Genomic DNA, 16,744 nt, shown 5'->3' with positions numbered 1-16,744 from the left:
ACCCAGGCGGTGGCACAGGCAAAGGAGAAAAATCCCAGGTCAGGGGGACTGATGCTGAGAGAGGGGAGCCGGGCAGACTTGAAATTGGTGCCGATGAATGCCTGTGCTGTGCTCGTGCACATCCATGGGGTAATGGTGGTACTGCCCTCATGGCTGTGCCGGTTGTGGTGCCGGGGTGCTGAACGTCCCCGAGGGTGCTGAACATCTCGAGCAGCGTGCAGGCATCTCTCCTGGCTGGAGAGATGCGACTGCTGTGTTCGAGTAGGGCAGCCCCGTCGCACAGGTCGGGCTGGCCCTATAAGTCCCCATTAGGCAAATGGGATTTTAATGCCTTGCTCAGGGGCTGGGAGCAGCGGGGCTGCTCTCCTCGCCTGCCTGCCGTGCCGCAGAGCCCGCCGGCCGCTTGCTTTGTCCCTTGGTGGCAGCGTGGGACGGTGCCAGCCTTGTTACCAGGCTCCTGTCCGGCTGGGCTGCCCGCGGCACGCTCGGTAGCAGCTTGCAAAGCCAGGGCTGCTGATTTCCAGATGCTTGCAGATGCTTTCTCCTCCACGGCACGGACAGATGGCTGCGGGCGGCTCACGAAGTGTGTCTGTGTTTTACCACCTCTGAGCTGCGAGGCGGTAACAGATCTGCGCCTGTTCCCAGCCTAGGGCAGGTGGGAAGCCCCACAGGATCGCACCGGAGACTGCTCGGGATAACCTCTGCTAGGTCACCTCTGCTGTGAGCGAGGAGGAGGGCTGGTGCAGCCTGGCCGTGTGTTTCAAACGAGTTACTTCTGAAGAGTTTAAAACTCAGGGCCTGATTCTGCAAGCTCTAGGCAGAGAGGTGTGGATGCAGTGGGTTTCCTGTGCCCAACCCATGTACCCGTGAGCAGGACCCCGAGCAAAACCCTTCACAGCAGGGATGGAAAAGTCCCCCAAAAAAGGGAGAGCAGCAAGCTGGTGGTTTGAGATGGGCAGAGAGGGCTGGAGGGAGGTGAGAGCAGATCTCCTGCTGTGGGTCTGCCTCGTGGTGGGGGTCTGGGTAGGGGCTGGGGGCACTGCCTGCCCGCTCCCGCTGCTCTTCCAGCTTCCCCTCATCCCTGGGGCAAAGCGATGGATATAGAGCCCCAAGTGCTGCAGCTCGGCCCCTCACCCTGTGCAGCTGCTGCTCCAGATGCAGGCTGTGCTGGAGCTGGCTATCCACTAAGGACACATCCTCCTTGCCAGGAGAAGGTCTGAGGAGCAGCCTGGGGGCTCGTGGGCGGTGTGTGGCGAGCGCACGCAGATGCTGTTTGCACCAGCGCCGTGTTCGTCGTTCCCCTCTCCGTGACCCTCCCTCGTTCTGCACTGGGTGTCATTGAACTCAGCCCCTCTCGTCTCAGTTTGTGCTGTGTCCTTCCCCCAAAAACACGCTGCTCCTGTTCAGCACGGGATTATTCCCCTGCCTTGCTGCTTCTCTGAAGCCCACTCCTGGGGTGGACGGAGCTGGTGGGTTCACCTTTAGCCAGCCTCTCCTTCCCCCTCTCTCCCTCCCTCTCTTGTTTGCTCGCCCAGCCTTATCTCACTCTTGCGGATGCCGGTTTTGTTTTCTGCCTTTCCCTCTCCGCTCGGAGCACTGGAGAGAGCTCTCAGCTCTTTCAGGCCGGAGATAAGAGAGGCGAGCGGCCGCGTTCCCAGGCCGCCTGGATGCCGATGCGGCGGTGAGGCACACGTGGCACGCCTGGGGCTGGCAGCTGGGAAGGGCAGGGGGCGGTGAGCCCGCTCCCCGCTGGCTTCTCCGACCGAGAGAGGTCTGGGGCTGCCAGAGATTGGTTTGGAAACCCGAGGGGAGCAGCACCAGGAGGCCTCGAGGCAGCCTGGCAGTGAGCCGGGGGGCGAGCACCAAGGCTGCAGGCAGGCTCCGGCGCTGCCCCCAGCCTGCCCAGAGCTGTGCCCGTCCCCATGCTGCTGGTGGGGAGCCGCCTGCCGGCTCGTTCTGGGGGAGGATTTATGGCAGGCAGCAAGCCCAGGCTTGTTTTAGGACGGGGAATGTGTGCACAGAGCGAGCCTGAAATCCTGGAGAGGTTACAGCTCCTCGTGCACAAGGGTGTTAGGAGGGAGGGGAGCACAGCCGAGGTTCCCTCCTTTTTTCCTGTCCTCCCTGGAGGCTTCGCCTCTCCCCAGTCCCTGTAAGGGCTCCGGGGAAGGAATTGGGGACGAGGGGAGCAAACCGAGGGTCCCCAAGGGTCCGTGTGTCGGTGCTGTGCCTGGCTGGGCTCCCCCTGCCTCGCTTCAGGGAGCGGGGGGCTTCAGCACAGGCGGCAGAAACTCCCCCTAATTATCAGGAGTGATGAAAGCCTCTTAGGCGAGGAGTGACGAGGGAGAAGAGCCTGACCGTGGGAAGGAGAGAGACAGCACAGATGGCACCGTGCTGCCGAGCAGCCTGCTCCTGTGTGGGGAACAGCCCGCGGGGACAAGCGGCCGCCCCGGGACATCCCCGGCCCCTCCACGGGGCCCGACCTTGGAGCTCGGCCTCTCCTGCCCACAGTCCCTTATTTTTTTTGTCGGTTTCTGGGGTTTAATGAGCCGTGTGCCTGGCACCTGGGTGCTTGAGGCTCACCTCGGCCTCCAGGCCGTGCTCCCTGGGACAGGCCTGAGGTGCTGTGGGGCCAGAGGTGTGTGCTGAGCGCCCTTACGGGGGCTCTTTGAAAATCATCCCTGAAAATGATCGCTTTAAAAGCGACCCAGTTGGTTAGAAGCAGCCAGCAGGGAGCGAGATAGGAGGTGGAGGTGTCCCCCATTTACCTGCCCCCCAGGTTGTGTGCTTGAGCCCTTCAGGGCGAGGACCCAGGGGTAGGAGCAGTCCTTTTGTGTCCCCCGTGCCCCCCCTGCACCTCTCTCCATCAAAGCAAGCGGAGCTAGGAGGCCACGGCTGTGCTTTTAAGTCGAATCTCTGCAGCTGAAATAAAATCGCATATATTTGCATAAGGAGCATCTCAATTAGCATATTTGTGGGTAAAGCTAAAAGGGCTGTTCATTTGGAAGTGAAAATGTGAGCGAAACATGGAAATGACTTCCAGCCCCCTTTACAAGCAGCTTAATTAAATATTTCCTTAGCGTGTGCGCATGGATTTAGGAAGCTAGCGCTGTGGATGTAACGGGGTGTGAAGCCCCCGGGCGGGGAGCTGCGGCCCCACAGAGCCCCACGGGTGCCTGGGCACCCTGAGCTGTCCCCACACCTCTAAAGGATGCAGGGGCAGGGATTTGGGGTGCCCGTCCCGGGCTTTCTATGCAGGAAGAGGGAAGCATTTGGGGTGGGAGCAGGTCACACGCGGCGCATTGTGCGCGGCTGAAAGGCACCACAGTCCCCAGCCATTAATCTGCCCCAACCTTTAGCCACTTCTCATTCTCCTCTCAATGAGTGTGCATTAAGCTGGCTCTTCCTCCCCCTCTCCCCACAGCTGAGAGCCCTGGTGCTAAGGTTGCCTTTCAGCACACCACAACCCAGCTCCTGGAGCTGCAGCGCGGCCCCCTCCAGGGCTGGCGGGGAGGGATGGGCTCAGCTCCTCCAAGCACGGGGAGCGTGGTGGGCGCTGGGGGAAAGACGAAGCACCCGTTTGGTGCTGCCCAGCCTGGGCAGCAAATTGCTGGGTGCACAGCTCTGCCATCCCTTGGGGTTGTGGGGAGAGAGGCCTCGAACCCGCTCCTTTACGCACCAGGCGACCTCGTGGTGCTGTGTAGCCCCCACGCAGCCCCACAGGATCGGCCCTGGAGCTGCTGTGGGGTTCGACCCCTGCTGCCACCACCTAACGCTGCTGCTTTGCTCTCTCCACAGCTGCCTGTCCTGCGTGAACGGCTCCTTCCCCTGCCACTGGTGCAAGTACCGGCACATCTGCACCCACAACGCCGCCGACTGCTCCTTCCTGGAGGGGCGCGTCAAGCTCTCCGAGGTAAGGCGAGCCACCTCTGCTCTCCTCCCCTTGTCCCGTCGCGGCCCCTTGCCCTTCAGGGATGGGTTTAGCCAGAGGAAAAGCGTTTTCCCAATCTTTCCCACCGCCTCATTTCCCACGCAGGCCGTGCCCGCGGTGCTGGGGAGCGAGGAGGGAGTTGTGGGAAGAGCTGGGGGGCTGCCTGCTGGCGGGGAGAGGCTGTGTGAGCTGGGAAGTGTCACTGCAGAGGCTGTTTGGGAATCTGGGCTAAGTCAGAAAGCACTTTAGGCTGAATGAAGTGAAAAACAAAGGCAGAGATGCTTAAGCATTTTCCTTTGATGTTTTTGAAGGGAGCAAGCTTGAATTGTCATTGCAGAACAACTTGTTTTCAGAGTGGGGAAGGTTTAAATCCGTAAAACAAACCATCTTGCTGCACCTCACGCCTTCTTCGTCTCTAATACTTCGCAAAGAAGCATGTTACTTTGGGGGGGTTTATCCTGCACAGCATCTGTGCCATCAGCTGGGGAAATCCATCGCTCACGGGGGCACCTCCAGGAGCTCCCTGACTCTGCAACCTGCCAGGGCATCGCTGGCTGCTTGGGCTGGATCTGGCGAGGTCTGGCAAGCAACCTGTGTGTCTGTGGGTCCTGAAGGGAGAGTTTTGGGGAGGACAGTCTCTCCTGAGGCTGCCAAACCCAGAGGAGGTGTCTCAGGCTGAGCCTACCTGGGTTTCCAGTCGTGCTGCCTGAGGCGTGGTGCTGGGAGCGGGGCGGCAGTGCCCTGCTGAGCGGTGCGAGGGGATGGTGGCCTGGGGAGGGCGTTTGCCAAATTGGCTCAGAGAAACCTCCCCCACGCTGGCTGTTCGGGCTCTGAGCTCCGTCAGAGCTTGTGCCGTGGTGGCCGCCAAGCCAGGGCTGGTTCCTGGGAACAAAGAACAAAAGAGGCCTGTCTGAGGAGCCTCACAAGACTTCGCCGTCCTGGCTGGCACGAGAGCAAGCCTCCCGCTGTGTCTGTCTGCTCGGGAGGAGCAGCAGCCACGTCTGTGAGTGGATCTCGTGGTATTTGTGCCTTACGATGTCTCCCTTCATCCTTGGTGAGGACCTGGGTCCCCTTCTGGATCGGGGTTGCTGTCCTCCGTGTCCCCATGCTTCAGTGCTGGGCTTCGAGTTGGATGGGACCGCCTGTGGCCAAGGAGCCCTCAGCCATATCACTCACGTGCTGTTTTTCTCCTCCTGACCCTGCCTCTGGAGCTGCTCTGGGCTCCTCACTGGAACAGATCAAGCTCCCAGCAGGGAACAATCAATTTTCCCCCTGCATCCTGCCTGCCTCTGCCATTACTTGAGGAGCTCGAGCCCTCCGGGAGGGGACGGGAGAGCTGGGCCATCACTCAGCAGGTGCGTGGCCACCAGCAGCACAATTCCTCGTGTGCTGGGACCCGATGGATGGAGCAGCATCTTCACCCGTGCTGGGGCTAGCCCTGCATGTGTTCTTCGCCATTCCCTGTGGAAAACCAGGATGCCTGGACCTGCTGCCTCTCTGCGTGGAGCTGCTGTGTCTACAGGAGAAGATTTGGGCTCCCTGCACCTCTTCGGGCTTCAGGAGCGAAGGATGCGGGTGGCCTTCCAGCAGACGGTGGCATTACCTGCTGTGCTGGATCCAACATCATTCCTCTGGGCGTGGAGCTGAGCAAAGCCTTCTGGAGAGCTGCAGAAGCCCAACGACTGCTCTCACGTGTGGGTAGGTGGGCTCGGCACTTGCCATTTCTGCACAGCAGCAGGAGGATGTTGGAAAGGGGACGCCGCTCGTTGAACAGCCCCTTCTGTCCCCTCACTGCCCACGGGATGTCACCTCTGCGTGCCCAGCTCCTCGGACTTGCTGGGACGTGAGAGCAGCGATGGCTTTCTGCCGTCCCTTCCACCCCAGACAAGCCAACTCCCAAGTTTTGGCACCTTCTCTCGCTTCTCTCGTGGTTTTATCCCAGTGCCAGGGGCTTGCATCGCGCTCATCGGTGCTCGAGCGTGTCCCGCACGGCCCGCGTGATGCACGGGCCAGAAGGAGCCCAGCTCGGCAACCCCACACAAAGGGGAATTGTGTAACACGAGAAGATTAGAAAAAGCTGTTTTCTCCCAGCTTGTGCCCTGAAGAAATCTGGCGAGGGATCAGCCTGTCCTCGAGGTTGCCTTCCCAGCCAGCTTCTGCAAACAGAGGATGCTCAGCGCCAGCGGTTCCCAGCAGCGCTGGTGCGCACGGGGGGCAGTGCTGGCGCTCTTCCCCCGTCCCTTCCAAGCCAACGCAGCTGGTAACACCCCCGGTGTGCTGTCTTTGGGACACAGGCACCTTTCCCAGGGGACTCGTGTCACTTCCAGGGTAAGCTGTCCCCCGGCAGACCTCTTGGTCACCCTGGGACCTGGAGCGGCGCCTGCCTTGAGGTCTGGCGAGCCTGGCGCAGCTCGTTTGCACTTTGGTGCGGCCTCAGCAGTTCCTGGCAGGGCTGGCCGGACACCCTCGGCCCAGCCACATCTGTGGGCTGCCCGTCTGGGCTGAGATCCGAAATCCTGCCCCATCCCCGGCCCTGCAGCCTGGCGGTGGGCAGGGGTGACTCGGTGTGAGACCACAGCACCGCTGCACAAACCCACAGTGGACGGTCAGCCCGAGCCTCGCCGGCAGGATGTGTAACTCCCAGAGTTATTTTAAGCAGGATTTGGTCTGTCTGCAGCTCGCTTGGTTTGAGTGTGGTGGGCACGGGTCAGGAAAGGCACGAAAATCTGTTAATAGTGGAGCTTAACCCGGTAGCTGCTGCTTCCCACTGGCAGCGTCATTCCTTTCTTTCCCGGGAGGGAGGTGGGTGTTCTGCTGGGAAATGCAAACCCGCAGCACCGTCCTGGGCATGCCTGGGACGTTCCCCTGAAAGTAACTGGGGTAACTGGGCTCTTTTGGGGTGTGGGCAGGAGCCACCAGGCGTGTAAATCTGCCTGGGAACGGCAGCAGCAGGAAGGATGTCCCTGCCTGCTGGCTTCTGTGGCTTCCAGCCCTCAGCTCCGCAGCCTTTGATTACGTCTCCTTCCCAGAGCTCTCGGCCCTCTGCGGCTTCCTCCGGGGGGTGAAGGGGTGGGAAGGGATGACGAAGCAGCATGGGCTGCTCTTCGCTTGTCCCTGCTTGCAGCGCCCGGTGGTGGCTGTGGGTGTGATCGGGGATTGGAGCCCAATTCCCCTTTCCCCAGCAGTCGCTCTCCGGGGACGTTCCCGGTGTCTGCCCGATGTGGAGCCACCGCTGGGGGCGAAAGGCTTGTGACCTGCGGGGACTGAGCACTTTTGCTCAGGCTCGTGGTTGTTCTTTGTTCCCCTGGCTGATGGGAACGGCCGAGCACAGGAGGACTTGGCGGGGGACCCCAAAAACCTCAGAGAAAGCTGTGCCTTGTTGGGAAGAGGTCCGGCCCTCCGGGTGCTCGGGCAGCTGGAGGAGAAGGGGATGGTGGCGAGTGCCCTTCCCCATCCATCTTCACCTCTCCATAGCTGTCCTGCCTTGCTGCTGCAGCTGATCCATGTGTGCCCAGCTCCTGGGAATGTCCCCGTGGTGCCCCTGCTGTGCCCCTCAGCTGCTCCCTGACCAACCCTGCTCACCGGGAACTTGGGCAGGGGGAAGCCAGGGTCATGGCCAGCCCCAGACTGCCCTCATCGCACCCCTGCTGGTGATAACAGCCTTGCAGCTGGAGCCGGGAGCTGTCAGAGAAACCCAAACCACAGCTTTGCAGCGTGGCTCAGTCTCTCAGCTCTCCAAGCAAACTTTGGCGCCCTCGTAATGTCCTGAACCAGCTGGGAAAACATCTTTAATGGGAGCAAATCTGCCTTGTGCAGCGCTCGGGAAGGCGGGGGCAGGGTGCCTTGCTGTCTGCTCATCCCAGCACGTTGTAGCTCCCCGATCCTGGAAGCAAGGGATGTGCAGAGAGGCCTGGTTTCTGCAGGACGGGGGGAGTATCGGACATTTCCAAGGGATTTAAGTGACAGGCAGTGCTGGGGCGAGCGTCGTCAGCTGCTCGAAGGGCTCGGAGGGGAAATGAGCTGTCCGAGTGCCCCCACCCCTCCTGCCACCCCGAGGGCTGGGCAGCGCTGCCCCAGCACCCACCAGCACCAGGTGCTTCCTGTTTTGGAGCCGGCTGAAATTTTTGCTGGATGAGACACTTGGCTTCAGCCGGCAGATGCAGAGCGAGTGACGTAGCCGGGGGGACTCGGCTCCGGCTCAGAGCGCCGGGCAGCAAATCCGCCCCGCGTGCCTGCATCGGGGGTGGGGGGGGGGGATGCCTGTGCCTGCCTCCTTCCCTGCATCTCCCGGGGGTCTTGGGAGCAGCCGTGGTGGGCACGAGGGCAGGTGGAGGTACCCAGTGCCCTGGCAGGATTGGGAGCACCAGTGATGGGAAATTGAGGAGGTGGTGGGGTTGGAGAGCAAGCCGTGTTTCTGTAATCGAGGGCACCTTCAGTGCTGCTTTGTGGAGGATCAGTCGTGACAGGGACAGTGCTGAGGGTCCCCAGCCTGGCCCGGCTTTTGTTTTGCGTAGCACAATTTGGGGACAAGTGGTTTTTCCCCTTAAAAATTGTGCTTTTGGGGAATGCAGGCTGGAGAGGAACAGCAAACTGGAAAAGTGAAATGAGTTGGGGTTTGCTGTCGATACTCGCCAAGCAAAACAATTGCTTTTTATTTCTCTGCCACATTTGATGGATTTATCTCAGCCTGCGGCTCTGCAGGGTCCAGCACAGTGCCAGTGGCTGCAGGAGGCACCTGGGCAGCCTCAATCACACGTGGTTTCTGGTGGCACAGGCTGGACGTGCCCTGGGCAGCAGCAGCACTTTCTGTTTTGGGACCAGCTCATTTTAACACGAGCTGTTCCCCAGTGCCCCGTTATTTAAAGCTGCTGCTTCCTGGGGTCGCTGCTGTGGGTGCGAGACCTCCGCCAGGCTCTGCAAGGCCGGCGTGGGATTGCATCAGGCTGTTGTTGCCGAAGTGGCATCCGTCGGGGACGCGGAGCTGTTTTTTTTTCTGCCTGAGCTCATTTATTTTTGCTCCCTCCTGCTCCCCTGTGCTTTGCGCACGCAGCTCGCGGCTCCCCCGGAGCAGCTGGGCGCCAGCGGCTATTAAAAGCCGAGCGCTTCGCTTTGCCCTCCCGATGGCTCCTTCCCCAGGGAGCTGGGACCACTCCCTGCCCTCGCCTTCCTCCCTGGCTCGGAGTCATCATCATCCCCTTGCTGGCGGTGCTGGTTTTTGGGCCCCCCGCGGTCAGGCTGCTTGGGGTGAGGCTGCTTCGAGCTGGCCACGGTTTGAAACGGCAGCAAAACGCACTGCAGAGCGCTGTGTGGTGTTGCAGAGGGGCAGGGGGGAAAGCCTTGTCCGTCCCTTCATGGAGAAAGGGGAGTGGAGGCTGCGTGATGTCTGAGAGGGAAGCCTGACGGCGTGTACCCAGTGGGTATTTACCCTGAAACCTACTGACAGCAATGCCAGCGTCAAAGCCTGTCTTGTTACAGCCATTTTGCCCCAAAACGCCCAGTTCTGTGCCACAAGGCTCCTCTTCAGTCTCCTTTTCTGTGTCGAGGCCAGAGCAGCCACGAGGAGCCCATTTGGGGTTGGGTGCACACAGGGATTTCCTCGGGGTGGCCGTCGGGGCGTTCTGGCAGCGCACGGCCCTGCCTGGCCAAGGCGGGGGGTCCCGCTGCTAGGGGAGGCCGTGCAGCTTTCCCACTTCATCTCTGCCCCTCTCTCTCCTTGCAGGACTGCCCGCAGATCCTGCCCTCCACCCAGATCTACATCCCCGTGGGGGTGGTGAAGCCCATCACCCTGACGGCCAAGAACCTGCCGCAGCCACAGTCGGGGCAGCGCAACTACGAGTGCATCTTCCACATCCCCGGCAGCACCACCCGCGTCACCGCCCTGCGCTTCAACAGCACCAGCATCCAGTGCCAGAACACCTCGGTGAGTGACCCACGGCACGAGATCCTGCGGTGTTTCCCTGCCCCGTACACGCCTCGTTGGCAGGCTGCTCCCTCTGGGGCAGCTGACGGAGATTTTGGGGGCTCCAGGGGGGAGCTCGCAGCCCTTGCTGTCCGCTGCCCTGCTCCCAGGTGTGCGGGGAGGATGCTGCCTGCTGTTGGTTGTTCCATATGGGGTCGACACCCTTGCCACTGAGACCTGGGACCCGCCAGGCTTTAGGGATGCTTCCAGGGAAATTTGTTTTGGGAAGCTGAGGGAAGTTGCTTGGGCCACGGCCAGTTTTGCCTGTCCCTTTCCCTCTGCATCCCAGCTCGCTGGTGCATCGCTCGCTCCCTGCTGTTAGAGTTTGCTCCCTGATGCCTGCCCAGCTTGGTTGTTGTGTCCCCTAAATGAAACGGGGTTTTGCAGCCCCACAGCAAGCAGTGTGGGTCCCCTGCTGCGTGTTGGTCCCATGCGGGGAGCACCAAGCCCCTGAGCAAAAAGATCCGGGGTATTAATGGCTCTGCCCTCCGGGAGGTGGCATTGCTCAGTGCCCCGCTGGGCTCTGCACCGACCTTTCCTCCTCAGCATGGAGCCAGCCCCTCCCTCCTCCCTCCGATTTAATCCCTTTAAAATTTGTTTTCCATCACTCACACTGTGAAAGCTCATTTGCAGCTTAACGCCAGCACCAATCCCCGCTCCCCTGGCCTTCGGTGGCACCGCTGACATTTAGGAGCCATCGCAGGAGCCTCTCCAGGGTGCAGCATTTGGGCACGAGGAGCATCCTGAGCCTGCTGCCTCAGCCCCGTGCCCTGTGTGGTAATGCTTGGGGGGTGAAATGTCCCCATCCTGAGCTGCCAGCTGGGAATTTTCTTGGTGGGTCTGCGCTCAGCCAGGAGCTGGATGCACAAAGTGCAGCCGCCTTCTCCTGGGCTAACAGGGCTGGACGTTTGACCTCAAAAATGCCGGTTAGGTCCCAAAAGCGGGGCGAAATGGCTGGAAAAAGGGGCCAGCATCATTGCAGGCTGCGTGTCCTCGTGATGGGCAGCAGCAGCTCGGCAGGGCTGAGGTCTCGGGCAGCAGGCTTTGTTTGCAGGCCCAGGGCAGCTTCACAGAAGGCAGAAAAAAAAAAATAAAAAAAAAAATAGTTCTGGCTTGAAAGAAGCTGTCTTTCTTTCGGGGTCTGCCCGCCTGCTTTAATGTTTGAGGGCATTTAGCCAGGCTGCTTTATGGTGTGGGTGATTCAAATTCACACTTCTGTGAAACTCGTCTCCTCCCTGTCTTTTTTGCAGTCCATCTGGCTTGTCGATAGCGCGGCGTGCGTCGCGCGCCGTCACCCGGCGGTGACCCTCCGGAGGGGGTGGCCCTGGGGGGCTCCCTCGCCTCCAGGCTGGGAGAAACCCTGCGGGTTTCTGCCCTTTGGGATCTGGTATTCAGGCCGGGTTTTGGGTCTTGGCGTGGTGTGGAGGATGCTGGTGAGGGGAGGAATAGCGGGGCTGTGCTGTCCTCCTGGCGTGGAAGTTGAGCAATGGATGGGCTCCTTTCGGGGAGGCATTTAGGCGGGCTTTGTTTCCAGGAGTTCAATGGGTCCTAAACAAGAGGTTAATTACTTTGCTGAATTAGGGATGCTTTCCTGAATTGCGGATGAATGGAGGGGATAATAAGTCAAGTCCACTTAAAACTCTTTGTCTTTTGTTTGGTTTTAGTGCTTGTCAAACTCCAATGACTTTTTAGCACTTTGAAGAAAGGACATCTTTGTTAAATATTCAACAGTCCATTCATTAAGGTTTGAGTGCCGACTATAAACATCATTCGAGGCACCCGATAGATCTTCAGCAATCCCAAGGGGAAGGGGCTTGGTGTTCCCCATACATCCCAGGTCAAAAAGTGAGCAGAAAAACCCCTTTTGTGCCTCCTCACTGCAGTCTCTTTCTCCTCTTCAAAAAGAAAGCAACCCTAAGGGTTTTCTGCATGCACTGCAATGAAGCAGAAAGAAAAGGAAAACCCAACTAAGAAAATAAATTCTTCAGCAGCAAACCAGGTTTTTTGTTAATTGGCTGCTTTAAATCTTCCACAGGCAGGCGCTTTCAAGTTTGCTTTCTTGCAGCGGAGGATGGGAAAAGGGCCACCTATCCCTCAGCCTGTGCAGATAACGCCGCCGAATTTCACTTTCCAGGCAACCCTCACCTCTGCCCGTTCTTTCTGCTGTCCCTAAGCAGGCCTCGTCCTTGCAGTTGTTGCATAAAATGAAGTTTCACTGGTGGAAGAGCGCCTGAGCTGAGAATCCGTGCTACTGCCTGTAGCAGGCGTTCAGTCGACTTCATCAAATTTAGCCTTGGTGTTGGCACAGTGACTACAGGTGTTCTCCCTGGCAGGGATTTACCTTCCTGAGGATGTTCCTCGGAAGGCTGGCGGAGCCCCAGAGCTGCTCTTCCCCTTTAAAAGTAAAAATAGGAAGGAACCCTGCGCTCCTTTTGGAGAGTATCCGAGTTTGCTGTCTGGGCACTTCCAGTTCAGCCTCACGCCTCACTTATTTCCCTTCCCCTTCGACAAAAGCCCCACGTGGCGTGGAGCAGCTGGGGCACCTCCGGATCTCCCTTTCGGCTCCTTCCTCGCAGTCCCCCCGGCACGTGCCGCACGCTCAGCTGCGGCTCCTGCTGTCACCCCTGTGTCACCCCGGTGTCACCCCCTGGCGCAGGCACGGGTCGGGACCTTCGCCCTGGAGCTGCGTGGGGTGCTCAGAGCGACCTCGCTGCCCTTGTCCCTGTGACAAAATGACACAGCCCTGCAACATTTCTGCCACGTGCCTGCGACGAGTGATGGGAGGACGTGTGCGTGGGGGCAGAGCGAGCTGGTTCCTGCACGCGAGTGGTGCCCAGCTCCAGGCACGGATGCCAGGAGGGCAGGCAAGCCCTGCAGATTCATGCTTTCTGGGTGTTTTTTTTAACCATGATGGAGCCCAGGCGTTGGCCTGCTTTATTCCCAGATCTCAGGTTCTTCGGCGAATTTGGGGCAGGACAAATCCGGGGGCAGCAACTTGGGTGTGATGGGAAGGGAAGAGCGAAGGGAGATCCAGAACCAGAGGGCGAGCGCTCCCATCAAGTCGTGCTGTTGTGCAGGTGACGGTGTTTTACTGGGCTCGGGGTGTATTTATAGAGGCTCATAAATCACACACACATGCCCCGTTCGAGCACCACGCACCTCCAGCGTGTGTCTCTCTAATTAACCAGCCGTGGAGAGAGGAGCAGGATTGGAGCCCCCAACCCCAGAACCGTTCGCCGACAAAGCCGCGCTCCCTGCCCTAGTGGTGCCTGCATTTATCTTTCCTGCAGCAGTGTTTAAAGTGAAAAGGGAGTATCAGGAGAGTTTGATAGGATCCAATTAAATTCCAGCAGATAAAATAATGATGAATTGCAGTTGAGCCCTTTCGAGACGCGATGTACATTACTGCCGTCCCCGTAGCGCGGGGAAGGAGTTGAGGTCATCAACTACAGAAAAATAGGACACAGCTGCAGCCGAGCCGCTCCTCCAGAAACGCAGCCCAGGGGGATGGTGCCTGCGAGAGGGAGGGGGGGACCTCGGGGGGAGTGGAGGAAGATTGGGATGCGTGGGTTTGCTCACAGAGCTCGCAGGAGGCAGGGGAACAACCCTTCCGATGCATGATGCCTTTCTTGGGAAGCGGTGTCCCTGTCCCTGCGGTCCTTCGAGCGCGGCTTTGCTGGGGTTGTGGCTGGAGCAGGGGGGATGCCCCATGGCAAGGGGTCCTGCAGAGCCTCCACCTAGGCAGGGAAGGGCTGGTGCCTTCAGCTGTGGGGCCAGCGGCGCTGGCAGGAGCATCCTGAAGCCCATCTCGGTGCAATTATCTGCCCCTTAATTTTGGGTGCACCCTTTCTGGCTGTGGCTCCCCAGGGGTACCCCCGGGAGCTCCCCAAGGGGAGCCGAGCAGCTCTCGCTGCCCATCTCTGCCAGCAGGGCTCTTACCAGGCCCAAACACTTGAGCTTTTTGGGGAGGTGGCAGCTGTGTGCCGTGCCCACGGGCATCCCCTGCCTGGGGTGTGCGGTGGGGATGGGGCGAGCGTGGCAAGCAGAGCTCAGGAGGTTGCAGAGCTTGCTTAGGAAGATGCCTGAGCTAAGTTATGGGTGAAGAGCCTTGAGAAGGGCTTGGCGAGGAGTCCCCTTGCCTGAGTCAGCTCCCTGCAGAAGGAGACCGTGCTGGGAACAGCTGCATGGAAGAGACCTTCCACGTCTCTTGGTTCCTCCAGAGGCACCGAAACGCTGCCCCGGGCTAGGTGAGGAGCCAAGTCTGTGCCACCGGCTTGGTGACGTGTTCTCCTGTCCCTTTCTGCGGGCAGTGCCATGGCACACGAGCCTGCTTTTCTCTCTCCACACCATCCCTTTACTCTCTGGGCTGTGCCTGCTGTATTTTGGCTCCCAGAGCAAGCTGCCCTCGCCCACAACCCATCCTGGGCACGCACTGTGCTCCTGGGGACGTTGGTGCCGCAGAACGTGGTGGCACAGCGCAGGTACCTCTGACACAGCTCATCCCAGCCTCCCCTCCCGCAGCCCATCCCAGACCGCCGGCAGCCGCGGCGATTGATTAACTGGGGAGTTAATAACAGCTAAGTGCTTAATGGATGTTCAGCCCTGTGTTAGCTGGAAGCGGGGAGGAGCCGCTGTGACAGGACCTGCTGCCTGTCCCCGGGCGCTGGTTTGGATCCCGAGGCACGGGAGGGCCTTGGAGGTGTCCCCGGGGGATCTGCAGCGCGTGTCCCGGGCTGAGCTTGGTACAGCAGAGGTTTCCTGGGTAGCCAGGAGAGTGCTGGAGCTGTTGGGTAACCTCTTGCCAAGCCCAAAAGCAAACATTGCAGTGCGTAAGGGGGTTAACGTGCGGCAGGGGACGCAGAGGCACAGGGGAGCGAGAGCAGGAGGGCGGTTTTGGCCGTGCCGCTAGCACGTGGCCCCAGCCCTGGCTGCTTTCCCTGCCGCCACCTTCCCCCGCTCCCCACCCTGTCCCCGGGACTGGGGAGGCCGTTTGTGCCCTGCTTTCTCTGCGTGCCCTTCCTGGTGTTCAGGGGTGCCTCTGGAGTGGCCCCAAAGCTGGCTGGACCCCTGCGCGGGGAGTCACGGGGAGCTGGGGAGAGCGCCAGGCCGGCTGGAGGAGAGCCGGGAAAGCAGCCCGGGGAGCAAACCTTCTGAACGTGTCCTTCAAAATAAGAGGTGCTTTGGAAATCAGAGACACACCTGGCAGACCTTGCCTTCCTAGGAGGTGGAAACCCGAGCCCCTGTGGCTGCAGCTCCTGCCCGCACCCTGGCTCCAGCATCCGATAGGGCCGGGTGGCGGCATCCGAGCCGTGGGCCCGCTGCCCGTCTCTGTAGGGCAGGTGAAACGCTGCTGGCGGCGACAGGAATGCTGAGGACATGGTTTTCATCATCAGCTGTGTTCCCTCAGCTGTCCCCTGCCGTGGCTGCCAGCTGGGGCAGCGACTCCTGCTCCCTCCTGCCACTTGCAGCGACCCGCTGCCGCCCTAAACTCAGCGAGCTCGGCACAGGGGAGCCCCGGCCGTGCCCAGATGGACAGCAGCTCCCGTGCAAACCTCCTGGGCAAACCTGTTGCTGTCTCGGGACTGGTGCACGAAGAGTTAACGCTCTCCCTCCCTCTCCTCCTATTCTTCTTCCTCCACCCTCCATCCCACCTCCCAGAAGAACTAATTTCCAAAAGCAGCCGGGGCAGAGAGATGCAAATAAGTGTTTTGGACAGCTGCAGGCTGGATGCCTTCCCGAGATGCCAGGGCCCCAAATGAGACATGTCAGAGTACAAATTGAAAATGCCAATTTCACTTAGGCTGCCACGTGGCTCGTCACAGCAAAACCCTGCTCCGGCACCGCCGCCGCCCTCCCCAGCACGTGCGCGCCCGCGGTGCCAGGGGACAGGGGACGGCCGCCTCTCGCCGCCCTGCCGGGACACCCTCAGCCTCTGCGTGGTTAAGAGCATGGGTATGGGATAGAGGAGGGTGAATTTGGGTTCCTAACCCAGTTCTGGTGATGGGGATGTGACGGGGAGGTGCTGGATGGTGGAGGTGTTTCTGCAGCAGCGCCGTGTCCGGGAGCAGCCCGATGGAGCTGTCCCTGGGGAGGGCAGGCGGTGGTGGAGCAGCTGAGTTTGCAGCTGGATGTTTTGTGCCCTAAAAGCACTGTGTACGGGTGCCCTTGGCAGCCTTGTTCCCCAGGAGGAGCGTGTTTTGGGGGCTTCCAGCCTCCCCTTTGGTGGAATGGCCCCTGGGTGTAGGACCATTGGCCAAAAACTGTGGGTGCGCAGCGTGGGACCAGAGGTGGCTTCTGTTTGGGGTCAGGGGGGAGGCCGGGATATGGGATTTTGGAGGCTGGGGTGGGCAGGGGAGGCCAGGGGTAGCCCCGGGCTTGCTGGAGGTGGCACGGCCGTGTCCAGCCCGCAGCCGGGTCCCCGCATGGGCGAGCTGCTGCCCGCGTGTCCGCGGCTCCCTAACAAACTCCAGCAACCCATGAATCATTCATTTAATCTCTCCTGACACGCCTGTCATTTTCTCCAGAGAGGAGCGGGGAATCTCTTGCCGAAGGAGGTCATTAGCTGTCAGGGACGGTTCCGACTGCCTTCCTGTCTCCGTATCGATTAAAGCTCTCCGCCTGTGCGCTGGGGCTGTGCGGGGAATATTGATGGGGCTGCCGGGGCTGCGGCTCGGCTGGCGAAGAGGGGGAGAGAGGCTTTGGGTGGGAGGAGGCGCCGGGCTGGGAGCTGTTATCTGCTGGCGTGCTCGCGCTCACCCGGGCTTGACGGAGCAGAGGAGGTGGGGACATCCCGGCTGGGTGCTGAGTTTGGGCATCGTGCACCAGGCCCTGGGGATTTAGGAGGTCGGATCCTGCTC

General features: G+C 60.3%; 1 protein-coding gene across 3 annotated transcripts in view; it reads left to right on the top strand.

The window, feature by feature from the left end:
- PLXNA1 (plexin A1) overlaps positions 1 to 16,744 on the top strand; it is a 105,270-nt gene that overhangs the window by 49,244 nt on the left and 39,282 nt on the right. For all 3 annotated transcript variants that reach the window (XM_084531520.1, XM_084531518.1, XM_084531519.1), the window contains exons 9-10: positions 3,796 to 3,910; positions 9,648 to 9,848. In XM_084531520.1, coding sequence (XP_084387646.1) covers positions 3,796 to 3,910; positions 9,648 to 9,848 — 316 coding nt within the window. The remainder of the gene's footprint in view (positions 1 to 3,795; positions 3,911 to 9,647; positions 9,849 to 16,744) is intronic.

The sequence above is a fragment of the Aythya ferina genome (genome assembly GCF_964211825.1).
Source record: "Aythya ferina genome assembly, chromosome: 10".
NCBI lineage: Eukaryota > Metazoa > Chordata > Aves > Anseriformes > Anatidae > Aythya > Aythya ferina.
The sequence above is the reverse complement of the archived record's forward strand: the minus strand, read 5'-3'. Positions and strand labels throughout refer to the sequence as shown.